At 41.7% G+C, this 15,177-nt stretch overlaps 1 protein-coding gene across 1 annotated transcript in view; it reads right to left on the reverse strand.

Moving 5' to 3' along the window:
- Positions 1 to 15,177, reverse strand: part of TMTC1 (transmembrane O-mannosyltransferase targeting cadherins 1) — a 1,415,052-nt gene that overhangs the window by 157,390 nt on the left and 1,242,485 nt on the right. Inside the window, exon 13 of the mRNA XM_085652351.1 lies at positions 4,695 to 4,803. Within this exon, the coding sequence (XP_085508477.1) occupies positions 4,695 to 4,803 (109 nt within the window). The remainder of the gene's footprint in view (positions 1 to 4,694; positions 4,804 to 15,177) is intronic.

Genomic DNA, 15,177 nt, shown 5'->3' on the forward strand with positions numbered 1-15,177 from the left:
TGTACAAGTTCTCAGAATTTTAAATCTCCATGAATATTCAAGATTCCCTGCTCTTTTCTTCTAATTTTTATCAGTAGGTTTGTTTTTCGTCAAATGTTATTGTACTTCACTGCTGTTTATTGTTATGCACTATTACTCGATCTCCAGTTGTAAGGGTATTTCTCCTTCCTCTTCTTTTCCTCCCCTTCACCCTGCTGTTGTTTAAAACTTAAATAGCTTTCTCTTCTATTTGTATTGCTTGCATACTCATGTACCTATTGCTTTCATATGCTATGTTTACCACTGGCTGTTTGTAACCTGTAGTTTTTTTTTATTAATAAAGCTTAATAAACATTAACAAAACTGAATGGAAGCACAAATGTGTCAATGTAACCATCAACAAAATGCCATAGCCTTGATCGACAGCCATTCTAATTGATGGTAATCTATGAAAAACACATAGAAGTCAGTGGCAGAGAGGGAGTGACCAAAGCCCCTCTCTCACTCTGCTGTACTTCTAATAGTAAATCTTTGAAGTATTGACAATATGTTATCGTTTAGGCAGGTACAGCTGTCTTTAGACAGACCTACAAATGGGAATTCTAATTAACCTTTATTTGTATTCAATCAGAAAAAATAAGTATCTTCATCTGGGTTCCTAAAAAGTAATTAGGTAAGAAATGTGAAGAGAAAAGATGATGAAAATGAACACAATGAAATGGAAGAGTGTAATAATTAAATAATATATATAAAAGCTAACCAGAAACCATGGTAATAAGAAAAAATAGAACGCGTGTTTAGCTTTTGTGGCACAAGTTAATTAATGATTTTTGATACCATGATATTAAGAAAAAATGCTGAATAGACAATGGCACCTATTCACAAACAAAAACATAAATTATGTGTGATTACTTAGTTCTCTGCCTGAACATACTCTTACTTTATTTTGCAATTCACTAACATTCAAAAACGTATGCATGAAAAGATGCACCAGGTGCAGGTTTCCCGGAGTACTTCAGGGATTGTCATGTGACTTTCTCCAAAAGCTCCTATTACCACCCTGCAGGGTTCTCATACATTTTTTTTCTTCATGGGAAAACATTTTATCCATTAAGAAAGCCATTTTCCTGCACCCCAGCAAGTCTGGTGCTTTCCCATTTCCTATTCCACTTAAGTAGGGTAATTACTACAGTCCTTGTGTATTTGTGGCCAGTTCCCAGAGCAAAAGGGCTCGGGAAGGAGTTTGAGAATGCCCATAAACATGTTTGGGGACATTCAGAAGCTAACAAGGCAGACCATACCTTGGAATGACCACTTCCACCACATTGCATGGTGTTTGTACTAGTATATGCATTTATGGCTGCTACAAATTCCCTACGTGGATCCCTGGCAGGCATGAAAAGGGTAAGTTCTGTTGTAAAGATATGATTATGAATTAACCTTTGAGAATTGGACCCTATTAAATTATATAAAGTGAATCTGAATTTAACAATTACCAAGCAGTGACAAATACAGCAACGTTGGAAATATGTACCAAATGTAGGTGGAATTAATCGTCATGATAGAAGCTGTTAGGAAGCAAGCGGTTTAGAAGGTAAAGCAGTCGCAGCACTTCTTAGAAAAGCCCTTTGTTTTGCTGTTCGCTACTGTTTTGGCCTGGTTACAACTTACAAGACTGAAACTATTCTAGTGATAGTGAGAGATACGTAGCTTGCAGCGGCTGATTAAGCTTTATCTGCACTTGCTCTGTTGAATTTATTTACAACTTTTGAAATAGTAATTTATTCCATCCTATAGCACACACGAGCACTATGAGTGTGGTCCCTTGAAATGCTTTTGCAGTAATGTGGGCTGGATCATATACAGAGGGTGAGACCAGTGGATTTTGTCAGGAATAAGGACAAAGGTGTAATGATTTGACCTGTACACATACCACTAAATATGCATAAGATTGTGTGGAAGCACAGTTGTATCTCACAGGGTAACGAACTGAGGCCTCGAAGGACAGAGAGATTGAAGGTTTCACAGACAAGCCCAGACTAGACCATTAACCTGCTATTGCAAATCACACTTCTGGGTTTGGGACAACACTTCTGGGGCAATACTAGCAGTCAGTATAAGAGGTTGAGTTATCATGCAGTCTGCACCTGGCAACACTTTGCATAGTTGAATGTGTATTTTGGTGCCGTCTCAGTGCTCACCCGATCCTCACTCCTCCATGTTTGCTTTATTTGGCTGTTATCACTTCCCTCCCACCTGACCTACGACCTACCTTCTTATTGTGTTGCTTGTTGGGAGTGTTCTGGTGCATGTCTGCTTACCATTACAAAGTTACCAGTCTTCCATGTTTCCATGGACACTGCAAAGGCTCCAAGTAATTTCTAATATTGTACACATCATGTACCTCCTCAAAGACTATTAAGCAATTTTTGAGTGGTTTGATCTATGACTAAAAATTGCTAAAAAAATCAGCAATTCTATTCTGCAGTGCTCTAGTGTAGAGACCTGCATTCCATTTATAGACATCTTACCTGATGTTAGAGAGACGCTAACACGGAACCAGTACTGAAGAACAGTGTTTTCTTTGTCTCTCTTGCTCATACCTAACCCCCATTTTCCCAAGATTTCTTTCTCCAGTAGCAGGTTTCTTCTTCTATTTGTCCAGAGATTCTGCGAATGTGGTTGATGGCATAATTTAGGAAACCTGTAAGATGTACTGTCATGTCTAACCCAAATTTCACAGGAAGTGGAGATCTATAAAGCTGCTCCCTATCTCACTTATTGTTCAACGTCAATAACAGATCACTGATTCAACTGCTTACAGATCTGTGGCTAGTGTTTTTCCCCATGAAAATGAGACCTAGCTGGGGTTAAATGTTAACTTTGCAAAATAATCCAGAGGATTGAGTGCCCTCCGACAGAACATATGTCTTGATGTCAGGGCTGAAATCCCACAATGTTTGCTTGGCATGTGTATCATAGTCACAAACGTGCAGAAAGAATAAACTGTTCATTTAGGCAAATAGAAGAAGCATATTCATTGCACCAGCACAAGAGGCCACAGGAAGGTGCAAGATTGTTACAAGTGGCCTCAAAATAAACTTGCGAGAAAGGGAGAGCAAAACAACAAGCATTTGCAATGCAATAGGTCTCGCATTTGCGAGGGTTTCAGCTGCTGCCAACGTAAATGACAATGCCTTTTATTTGTGTTGGCTTTTTAAAACAAATAAATTAAAGACATTGTTATTCACAATGTCAGTAGCTTCAAATCGCGCAAATGCAAGACCTATTAAGAAAGGTGTAACAGGATTTGCGCCCCATGCAGCCTGCAGGCTGCGATGTTATCACAGCTTGGAACCAGTGAAAGTTATGAGAAAATATAACTAAATTAGCAGTGAACATCTTAATTATAGCAGTGCATAATTATAGTTTTCTTTTCTCATAACTTTCACAATGCATGCAGCCTTCAAATACCAATGGGGGAGGAGGCAGCTGCCGCACTGGTATGCAGAAATGTGCATTGACAAAGATTAATACAAGTACCATAGAACACATTTTACAATCGGACCTGGTAAGCAGGAGTGTGTGCATAAAAGTGGTGCAAAATCATGTTTTCATTAACCTACTCCTCCCTCTCACACATGCTGCAATGGCGCTGAGAGGAAATCGGACTGGGTTGTGGGTGTGGGGAGTTGTGGAAGAATTTTACAACACAACCGGGTGAGTGAGATTGTGTTAATTTTGGCAGTTGTGCATAACAAAAGAATTAAGCAGCTGCCGTTCTCGAACCTGAAGATGCCTCGCGCACATCTTAAAAGCCTTTCAGGAAAGTCCTGTCTGCAGTAGGACAAAATAATTAAAGAAAATAGTGCTCACGGACTAAATAAACATAATGGGTAACCGCACAAGTAAAAAGTCCAGTCCTCGTGGGAGGTTACAAATGCAGACGATGCCTTACTAATGAGGGACTAAGAAGCCTATTAACAAATCAGAAGCCACCATTTAGAAAATACAGCAACAGGATCCAATTGAAAAGATGGAAAAAGAGTGGGTGGAGCTTCAAGACCATTCCCGAGTACAGCATGTGTCCCAGAACAGCACATGAGTATCCAGGACTCAACCTAAAAAACAATACATTACGTGGGTTCCATACCCTCATGTACTAATGTGTTTGTAGGAGCCCTATACCATACACTGAACATCTGTCTCAGGTGACCACTAATCTTCCTTCTGAGAAAAAAATATTCTAAATCCTAAAATCTTCTTATTAGAAAGGTAATTGTAAGATTCCATATAATGATGAAGGGTAAAATGCTGGAATGATGTTTAATGCACAGAGACACAGTACTTCCACATCCAGATCTTCAGGTAGAATGCCCTGGTAACAGTCACTATTAACAGTTCTAAAAGAATGTACAGGCAGCGTGGCATGTGCAACAATCAAACATATACATGAAATTACAATGTCCAGATACACGAAATATATGTATAAAAATGGCAATGTAACAGTAATCTTAAACAATCAAAAGGTGTCCTAAGACTGCATAATAATGCAAATTTGAATGAGCATTTGCAATTCTCAGTTAAATTGTCAGTTAAATTACTCCCTACTTAAAAATGTGTGTAATACAAAAAATTACATTGCATTACTTTGTGAAGCAAGCATGCTAAAGGTGAAGTAAAAATGCATGGGAAGTCAAAAAGCTTTTTATTACCTGTTCCGCTAACAGTGAAGCAAGACTTGAATATGCGTCTGCAAATTGTGGACCAAATTTTATGGACTCTCTAAGTAGGGCCACTGCTTCATCCTTTTTGCCTTGGGACCTGCAGATCATGAAAGTAAAGGAATATTTTCAGGTTTTTTTGGTCAGTTGTGAATTAAATGTTGGCCTTTGAGTTCTTCATTGTATGCATGCACATTTTCAATGCTACAATTCTGACTGCGTTCTGCTATACCATGAAGAGCAATTGCAATGTAGAAATGTTTCAGATTACATCAATCAAGTAAATGAACTGAGGTTTAGTGAAAGTTATTGCCCTTTAAAAAAAAATAGAATCATAAGAACACATTCATTGAAATCATAGATTCACTCCTAATAGACCCTTCTATTAAACATCATTCAATATCCACCTAACTGCTTCTGTGTTGTAAAAGCAATCACATTTAAATTATTTTAAGATTCATAAACTTTACCATACATCATCATATTTTATGGCTTAATCATTTGGCATAACTTCTTATGTGCAACATACAATATCCAAATTTTGGAACATAGTTCCTAAATAATGGCACATAATAATGACACAACTGTGTCCATTTAACCCTCTGACCCAGTCAACCACTCTTTGACCCTTAACCTACAGTTCTTCTTTTTAAATTGGATTTATTTTCTTATCCTGCAGTACTCCCATGTGAGCACAGGGCATCTGTGCTGACCTCTGCAAGAATCCTGTGTGATCACATGCGGTGGCAGCTCTGCGCTGGGTACTGGGAATTCTTGTCGGAGCTGTAAAAATGTCTCAGGAGTGTCCCATGGGGAGAGGATGTAGCCTTACAGTTAGAGAAGTCGACCTCTAAGCTGGGGAACCGGGTTCGAGTCTTGGCAACAACGCTCAACACCCTGTGATTCTGGGCAAATAACTTACTCTCCCCGTGCCTTACAGAAAAAAAATAATGTGTCCATCTGTAACGAAACTGGTGCTCATGTAAAGCGCTCTGATAACCAATGTCTCTTGTCTAGTTCACGCTGTATAAAACTAAAAAAAAAGAATAACATTTTTTTATTTTGGCCCCTTGTTTGGTCCCCCTAGAACCTCCCAGAAGGGCTAAGGGTGAGGATACCCATAATCTGCCCCCTACTACCTCCTTTTTATTGTGTCCTCGTGCCCTGTAATAGTGGACGCAACATTTTCTTCCATGCTACGGCCAGGCAGTGGGAGTGCTTAATCCTTCAGGACGGAGCTGTCCCAGGGGTGTCCCATGCGACTGAAGCTAGTGATGGAAAAAAAGCTGTTGTGACCAATCAGAGTGCTCTATTTGTTTTGATTTGTGGTCCCGCTGGACACCTGCAGTAGTCAGTCGAACCAGCATGACTCGCGGGTGGGGGAACGGATGGGGTGATAAACTTACCTTCCGGGGTCCCGTGCCGTCTCGGCTCCTGGCCGGGTCCTGTGGAACAGGAAGAGGCAGCCTCCCTCCCCTTCCCTAAGCCAATCACAATGCTGCTATCTGTTTTTTGTTGTGGCTCACAGATATGTGGTCCAAGGATCGGTTAAGACAACCAAGGAAACAGAGATAGAAATGACAACTCGCAATTCCCAGGAATTAAACGTAATCAACCTATCGCAAAAAATCCTAACACCAACAGAGAGTGAGGTCTTAAAGAAAGGATTAAACTTCTGCCCTACATCCCACCTTGATATCACTCAAACGAGAATAGACCTCTATAAATATACACGCAAACTAAAATTGGCAAAAATCTATGCAGAGAAAATCAACAACGCAGAACAACCCACCATAAGACAAATAGAAAGTAATCTCCAAGTAGAAGACCTGAAAAACTTAGAACTACTCATGACAATGGGGACAACAACAGAATCCCAGGAAACAGAAGCGATTGGGGAACTACAGGAACTGCAACTATTGGAAGGGGCAGGCGAAAGTGGCCTCAAAATCAAATCCAAATATTATCCTAACCTACCAGCGGGCAACAAGATTGACGTCTTTCATGAGGCAATAATAGAAGATCTATATAAAATGACTCACTGCAAAAAGAAAAACAACCTCTCAAAACAACAGAAGGATGCCCTGAAAAACCTACAGGAGGACAGTACAATTGAAATTAAGCCCGCCGACAAAGGGGGAAACATTGTGATTTTAAACAAAGGAGACTACGCACTGGAGGCAAAAAGACAGCTAATGGACCAATCATGTTATCAACAACTGAACAAAGATCCAACAAATGAAATTCAAAACATATTAGAGGAGAACCTACTGAAATGGTTCCAAAAGGGCCTATTGGATGCAGACGAATATCGCTATCTAAATAAAAAACACCCAACAATGGCAACTTTTTATTGTTTGCCCAAGACCCATAAGGACCAGACGAAGCCCCCAGGAAGGCCGATAGTCTCGGCAAATAATTCTTTATTGGAACCAATCTCAAAGTACATAGATCATTTCCTGGCACCTCTGGTAACCAACCTTAGCTCCTACTTAAGGGATACAACGGATCTCTTAAATAAACTAAACTCAATAAAATGGAACCCGACATACAACCTAATAACCATGGACGTGATAGCACTATATTCGAACATTGAACACACCATAGGAATGGAAGCATGCAAATTTTTCCTGGGAAAAAGAAGCATTCATTATGAGGAACATAACGGAATGCTGAATGAGATGATCTCCATGTGTTTGCACAACAATATCTTTGTGTTTAACAAACAAATCTTTAAACAGATAAAGGGTTGTGCGATGGGCTTTTCTTTTTCGCCCAACTACGCGAATCTAACAATGGGGTGGTTTGAACAAAGAGTGGCATGGAATACGACAAATTATGAATTTCGACAAAAGATAGTACTATGGCTGCGTTTCATAGACGATCTTTTTATCATTTGGAACGGAACCGAACTGGAATTCACAACCTATTTTGAGAGACTGAACAACAGTCCAATGAACCTGAAATTCACATATAAATTCAGTAATGAAAGAGTGGAATTCTTGGATACAGAAATCTACATCACAAAAAACTCTCTCCAAACGACATTACACCGAAAGAAAACTGCGACAAACACAGTCTTACATGGAGAAAGCTTCCATAGAGAAAATCTTAAATGGAGCATCCCATATGGAGAGTTTCTAAGAATGCGGAGGAATTGCTCAGAAGATTGTGAATTCCAGAAACACAGTCAACAGGCTGAAATACGATTCCTCAAACGAAAATACCCGAAGAATGTGGTAAGAAAAAGTCTGAACAGAGTATCGACACTGAACCGAACAGACATTCTACAGCCACAATCAACATCAAAGGAAAAAGAAGGAACGATCATAAGACTGATAACCACACAAAGGGCCATATGTAGGAAGCCTAATACCGGTCGGTAACGGCCGATTTTCGGTAAATATCCTGTTACCGACCGGTATTTAGGCTTTTGGTATGTAGGGGGCACATTTCAGGATTCGGTAATTTACCGAATCAGTAAAATTACCGAATTGGTAATTTTACCGATTCGGTAAATACCGAATCCTGAAATGAGATGTAGGGGGAGTGTGTCGTTGGTGTGGGGATTCATTATTTTCCACCAACTAAAAGTTGATGGTAAATGACGAATAGATGGAAAAAAGCATTTTTGTGCACTTTGAAGTGTGCAATGTGGCAGACATACATGCCCGCAGGGCATGTATGTGCGCCACATGTGCACACATGGACGAATCAGGGGTGCAACAGGGTGTCAATGTGACACCCTGCCACCCATGATGATGCCTCCCCCATTACCGATTCGGTATTTACCGATTCGGTAATGGCAACTGGCTTCCCATTCATTCCTATGGGCCTCCAGGCCCATAGGAATGAATGGGAAGCCAGTTGCCATTACCGAATCGGTAAATACTGATTCTAAAATACCGACATTTACCGATTCGGTAATATTTTACCTACATTACATTTACCGATTCATAAATACCGAATCGGTAAAATTCGGTATTTAAGAATCGGTAAATGTAATTTATCTACATATGGCTCAAAGTGCAGAAAACAACAAGCTATCAGCAATAATTAAGAAGCATTGGGGAATCCTTCAACTGGATCAGACATTATCCAAAATCATCGGTGACCATCCGAATATCACTTATCGACGAGCAACTAACATAAGTGACAAAATCATACATAACCACTTCCAAGAGGCCCCAACCACTACCTGGCTTCAAAGAATAGGCTTCTGGCCTTGTAAGCAAATGCAAAGTTTGCAAAATTGCAATTCCAATGAAATCCGTGGACATGGGGAAAAACAAAACTTGGCAAATTAAACAACATCTAACATGCAAAAGCACCCATGTGATCTACATGATAGAATGCCCATGTAGGAAACGGTACATCGGGAGCACTATCTTTGAACCAAAAAAGAGAATCCTGGAGCACACCCGAGCCACAACCCATAAAGATCCAACGAATGCCATAGCAAAACATATGTTTCAACATCATGATGGCAAATGGGAGTCATTAAAATTCTGGGTTCTAGAACAAATACCACAATCGGAAAGAGGTGGAGACAGAATAAAGACCTTAAGACAGAAAGAATCCTGCCACATCATTGCGTTCAGAACCCTTGACCCCAGAGGTTTGAATCACAATGAGGAACTACATGTACATCTATAATCACACTTGTTAATAACAACTCATCGACAACCTCATTAAAACTGCAAATGAATCACTGACCAACAGGATCAAAAGCTGCTAAATATAACTCACCGGAGAGTATAAATGCAACCTGAGAACAACAGCTCACCAGAAAAATGAAATGACTGATGAGGAAAAATTAAAACAGGAACTGTGAATATAAAGACAACTCACCAGAGAGTATGAATGGACTAATTGATTTCCAATACATCTGGCTTCGCGACAATAAAAAAATTGTAAAATTGAGAAATTGATAAACACTATTAATCACCAGGACTTCTTTAAAGATCCTCTTTAAACACTGTATAAGAGCACTTAATAACAAAAAACAGAAAGAAGAAAAAATGTACACTTATATTCACTTGCACACTACAAATACCACAATGCACCACTGGACAGACAATAGGTATGTGCAAAATATGTGGAAATAAAAGAAGTCACAGTGAGGCAAACAACATCCCGTGATCAAGCCTCAGGTGGAGGTGAAACGCGTTGGGTGAAGCAGCGCTTTTGCTAATAAAGCGCCTTAGAATTTAAAACACACGAGTGAGTGCATTTCTATACTACGAAGGGTGTTGTCGCCTGGCAGCGCCTTTGTTCTTCTTCAAATTTTAAACCGACTGTTCCCTGTTGGAAGGAATGCACCGCCCTAGAAAGGAGCGCCGGCGTCAATACTGGGAAACCCTGGAATATATGTATATATATGTATATATATATATATATATATATATATATAACCTACTGGCGGTCGCCAGTAGGTAGTTATAGTTAGGACCAAGTTTCCAAAGGAAGAGCATTTTTTGTTTTGCCTATAACTTTGGCGTCGTTTGATGAATCTTCATGAAATTCTCCAAACTAATTCTTTGTTCATATCAGCTCCTATGTGGGAAGTTTGGGGGTGATTCGTCAAGGGGGCCCGAGAAAAAAGGGGCATCCCAAAACATGTTTTCTCCATGTTAATTTCCATAGGAAACTTTAGACAAGGCTACAGGTCGAACGGGTGAACGTAATTACCCCAAATTTGGCAGGGAGAAGGTTATTGGTCTAGAAAGCCCGCTTTTGTTTATTTGGTGTAAATCCGTTCAGTAGTTTTTGAGAAATATCGAAATTTACAGATATCGATATTTGGGAATGCTGCCATCTGATTGGATTACGAGCACGAGCTTGCTGCTTATTGGTTGTGAGCGCTGTGAGCGGTAGCAACTAGGAAGTGTTGGCCGCCATTTGGTGATTCCGTCGAAGCGAGTAAGGGGAAAAAAGGGTAAAAAAAGTGGGAAAGAGGAGGGTAGGAGCACTGTAACCTCTGTGGGGTGTTTAGGGTGTGCTATAGACTGGGTGTGAAGCAAAGTATTCACCCCTAGCGGTGTGAAAGTGCTGGGCTATGGAAATTAAGTGAGGTATTGCCTAGAGTCTGATGCTGCTAAGGTGAGCTGGTGCGGGAGTCGAGGATTATAGCGTGAGTCCAAATTGTGTGTCTTATGCTGTGAAGTCATGTGCCATGGCCGCTGCACTACACCTGTAGAAGTAGTGTCAGCATGTGTTTATACCTACCAGGATGAACTACTGACCCGTACTGGTCTTATAGTCCTGGGTTATGGAAATTATGTGAGGTATTGTGTACAGTCTCATGGTGCTAGGCTGAGCTGCTGCCAGACTCGGGGATGAAAGCGTGAGTCCAAACAGTGTGTCATATGCTGTGAAGTCATGTGCTCCGGCCGCTGTGCCACATCTGTCCAAGTAGTGTCAGTATGTAGTTATACCTAATCGGAGCAACTTTTGTTTCAAACATTGTAACTTGTGTATGGTGCTTAGGGGGTGTTATACAGGGAGTGCAAAGGTAAATTCGCGCGTATCAAATCAATTCGGTATTTGTAAAGTGCAAACTACTCACTCCTACGGGTCTGATGGCGCTGGGGGCATAAGCTGAGCTGCTGACGGACTCGGGGTAAAGGCGGTGAACTACTGACCCCTACTGGTCTGAAAGCGCTGGGTACAGAAATTAAGTGAGGTATTGCCTAGAGTGTCATCCTGCTAAATGTAACTGCTGCTGGACTCGGGTATGAAACCGTGAGCTTGTGTTTGCTATGCTGTAAAGTCATGTGCTCTGGGCGCTGTGCCACACTTGTCCAACTTGTATATGGTGCTTAGGTGGTGTTGTACAGGGAGTGGGAAGGTACATCAATACGGTATTTATAAAACGCAAACTACTCACCCCTATGGGGGAGTAGAGGTGGTGATCAAAGAGAGAGCTCTGTGCTGCAAAGTCAGATGGTCTGGCCACTGCGTCACAGCTGTGTGGAGAATACATTTTGGCGAGGGTCCGGGAGTTGGCGTTACTTGGCCCTAAAATAGCGGGCCTAAGTTGTCAGTTATAGGCTGGCTCTAAAAAGAGCCCTTGTGTTGATTAGTTAGACCTACATATAAGTGTGGATGCACAGCTTCAAGTTATTCAGGAAAACTCGATTTCTGTGATCTGTCAAGTGTACGCCATCACTTCTGTGGATATCAGCCATATCAAAACATATGTTGTTGTTGTAGATGGACCCCATTTTGTGGGCTCGGAGGTATGCAGACACAGCTTTGTTGTGTTTCTTCCTAGATTTTTCAATCTGAGGACAAAATTGTTTTGACCATTTCCACTTCTGTCTTTGGCATATATTGGAATATAAAAAGACAGTTTGAGGGAAAAGTAACATCAGTTGTCCTAAGGTGTCCTTCATAAGCATTTCCAAACATACCCCAGTCAATGTGCCTAAGTCGTTTCCACTACAGTGCACAATAATGAGGTCAGGGTGTTGGAGATGTTAACAGGTTTTAACCAAAGGCAACAATTGGTGCCACTTCAATCCTCTCTGTGCAAACCATTTAATGTCCACATTTTGTAAACCTAGGTCTAAGTCAATACGTCTCTGTTCTGCATACCCCTTGAACCAGAAAATATAGCTATGTCCTACGATCCACACTAGCATTTTGAAGGTATGGCTGGAAGGTATGGAAAGATATCTGTAGCTCATGCAGTTCCTTGGTAGAATAAGAGATATGTTTAAAGATGGGGAACTACTTTTTATTGCCATACAAAACGATACGTTATTGGGAGACGAAAAGCATTCTTCTTTAAAAGTAGGGTGCACATTTGTTTTGTCGAAAAGCATCTTTGTGATTGGTTAGGAAAAAGCAGTTTCAATGTGGAGTACATATCATAGGATAAAAGTTGCCAACTCAACCACACCTGCTACTTGCATTTGGAAGGCACTGTTCGAACTTAAAACAATCGTGAACTTTTAACCTGCACGTGCCGTTAAATGTTCGAGAAAATGTTGCAAAAAAATATGGTTACGTTTAAAAAGATTGATGAACTTTTAACCTGCACGTGTTGTAGAATGTTCTAGAAAGTGTGTTGATAGAATACGTTGCACTTCTGACTTCTATGTGTTGTTGAATATTTAAAACAACTGTTAATATGGAAAATTAAAAAGAAACCAAGAGAGAGAAGTTTTGAAACCTAAAAGAATCAAGGAACTATTCTAATTTGTACTTTACATGTATTTATGTGTGGAGCAACAAAATTATAGACAGAACAGCACCAGAGAGAGGAAGAAGCAGGGAGTGGGGGGACGGGGGAAGATGGGCAAAATGGCAGACATGCACAGTTAAGTATAGCACAAGTATAGACAAACAATGGCCAAAATGAAACACACCAACAAGGAGCACAAGTCACACAACTCGCCAACATCACACCAGTGAACGAGCATAGAAGTGAAAACCACGCTGCATTCATAGAGGATGTATACAAAGGCGGGTTGTTGGTGCTGTGGGATGTCTGCAACCGTGGTCATCATGGATGAGATGTCCAGCATGTGGCACATTGGCGAGTTCACTGTCTGTTACATTGCAAATAGCGGCTCCTCCCTCCCACGAGCTCCCACACTTTTGTACGGTGCGCTGTTGTATCCAGGACCGGACTGGCCATAGCAGGCACCGGGCAATCCCCTGGTGGGCTGCACGGGTGGGGGCCGGTTTTGGGCCCCAGGGGGCCGTTTTTGTTACAGGGCCGTTTTTGCAGCGTAGCTGCAAAATCGGCCCTGTAACAAAGACGGCCGAAAACCGGCCCTGGTAAAGAGCTCGGCGGCACCCCCAACCCCCCCCCCCCCCGGTGGGGGTGGGGGGCCGGCCAAGCACTTTGCCAGGGCCGGTTTTGATTCCCAGTCCGGCCCTGGTTGTATCCCGTGCACTCGTACGGCACACCATTGTAATGCCTATTTGCGCATGTGCTGCTGCATTCCAACCACATCATCACAGTGCCGTTTGGAGGTGGTGCATGCCACTTTATAACATCGACTGCTGCGGCCCTTGTGGCAGGCCACATCAGAACACAGAGACACACTTACCGCACTTCCTGTACACGGACCTGTCCGAGACACCCCATTCCCGTTGTCGGATAGGCACACCCCTGTGCTGACCTGTGTACTCCGGACCAGCACACGCCGGTTGTGCATGCAGGAGGATGCGTGAGTAGCTACATGTCCAGGCTCACTGCCAATGCTGAGGTGATAGCACACTGTGATGTTGCAGGGCTAGTGCCTATCATTCTAACACAATGACCAGAGGGACACACTTGCTCAGATGCGGGTTTGGGGGGCGTTGGCGGTCCCGGAGTTGGTCCGAAGAGTCTTGTGGCCCTCATGGGTATCACTGTATCATTTATTCTATGGCACCTGTGGGTGTTCTGGTGTGGCTCTTGGCTGTGTTCTCTTTCATGGTGCAGGTAGTCGTCCTGCTTAACACCATCAGAAAGCAGGTGTAAAATCCCTGGTGCTAACGTGGCTTATCGCCGGAATTTGTTTTGCATTGCAGTTGGTGTGAAAGTTGTGATGTGATTTTTTGCGTGTGTAGGACAATATACGAACTGGGCAGTGTATCTCGTCAAGATCCAGCACCTGACGCCCAATTCCCAATTAATATAAATACAATGCGGTTTCGTAAATGATTTTGTGTGTACACTGTGAGTGCAGCCACTACGTCAGTGCAATTCAATACAGGATTTTAGTATTTAGAATAAATCGCAAAGGTGCACCTCGTGTCTTTTTGCACGGGAATGGCTAGTCTGCATTTCATTATCAGTACCTTAATGGAAGTAAATTTGAGGTAAATCTAAAACACTATTCAGAAGTTTGTGGAAACTGCAGACATCACCAGTATTCCCGCGATAAGTCCTCCAAAATTTAAGACCATGGTGGACTTCATCAAATAACAGTAATAAGAACAAGAAAGTGTTACACAGCAGTTAAGAAAACAACCAGAAACGTTAATATTATTTTTTTCAAACTTTATTTTTTTATTAACATATATCAACGATAAAGTAACAAAGAAAATGTATCCAAACAAATACAAAATAACAAGGTGGAACACTGCTGTGGGGACCATGGATGTGGACGACAGAGCCTGGAAAATAAAGCACAAAATAAGGACGTGTGTAATGCACATATCAAAGGAGAGAGACATAGAGAAAAAGAGAAGGAAAAAAAAGCCAGAGAGAAAGGGAGAAGGAAGAGAGAGTTAGAAGGAAAAGAAGGTGGAGAGAGAGAGAGAGAGGGGGGGAGAGGGAAGAGAGAGAGAGAGAGAGAGAGAGAGGGAGAGGGAGAGGAAGAGGGAGAGGGAGAGGGAGGGAGAGAGAGAGAGAGAGAGAGAGAGAGAGAGAGAGAGAGAGAGAGAGAGAGAGAGAGAGAGAGAGAGAGACTGCCGCCCCTGCGCATCCATGAGCAAATAATTAGCTGGAGCCCGTCAAAACTCATACCAG

The sequence above is a fragment of the Triturus cristatus genome, chromosome 4_1, assembly GCF_964204655.1.
Source record: "Triturus cristatus chromosome 4_1, aTriCri1.1, whole genome shotgun sequence".
Lineage (NCBI taxonomy): Eukaryota > Metazoa > Chordata > Amphibia > Caudata > Salamandridae > Triturus > Triturus cristatus.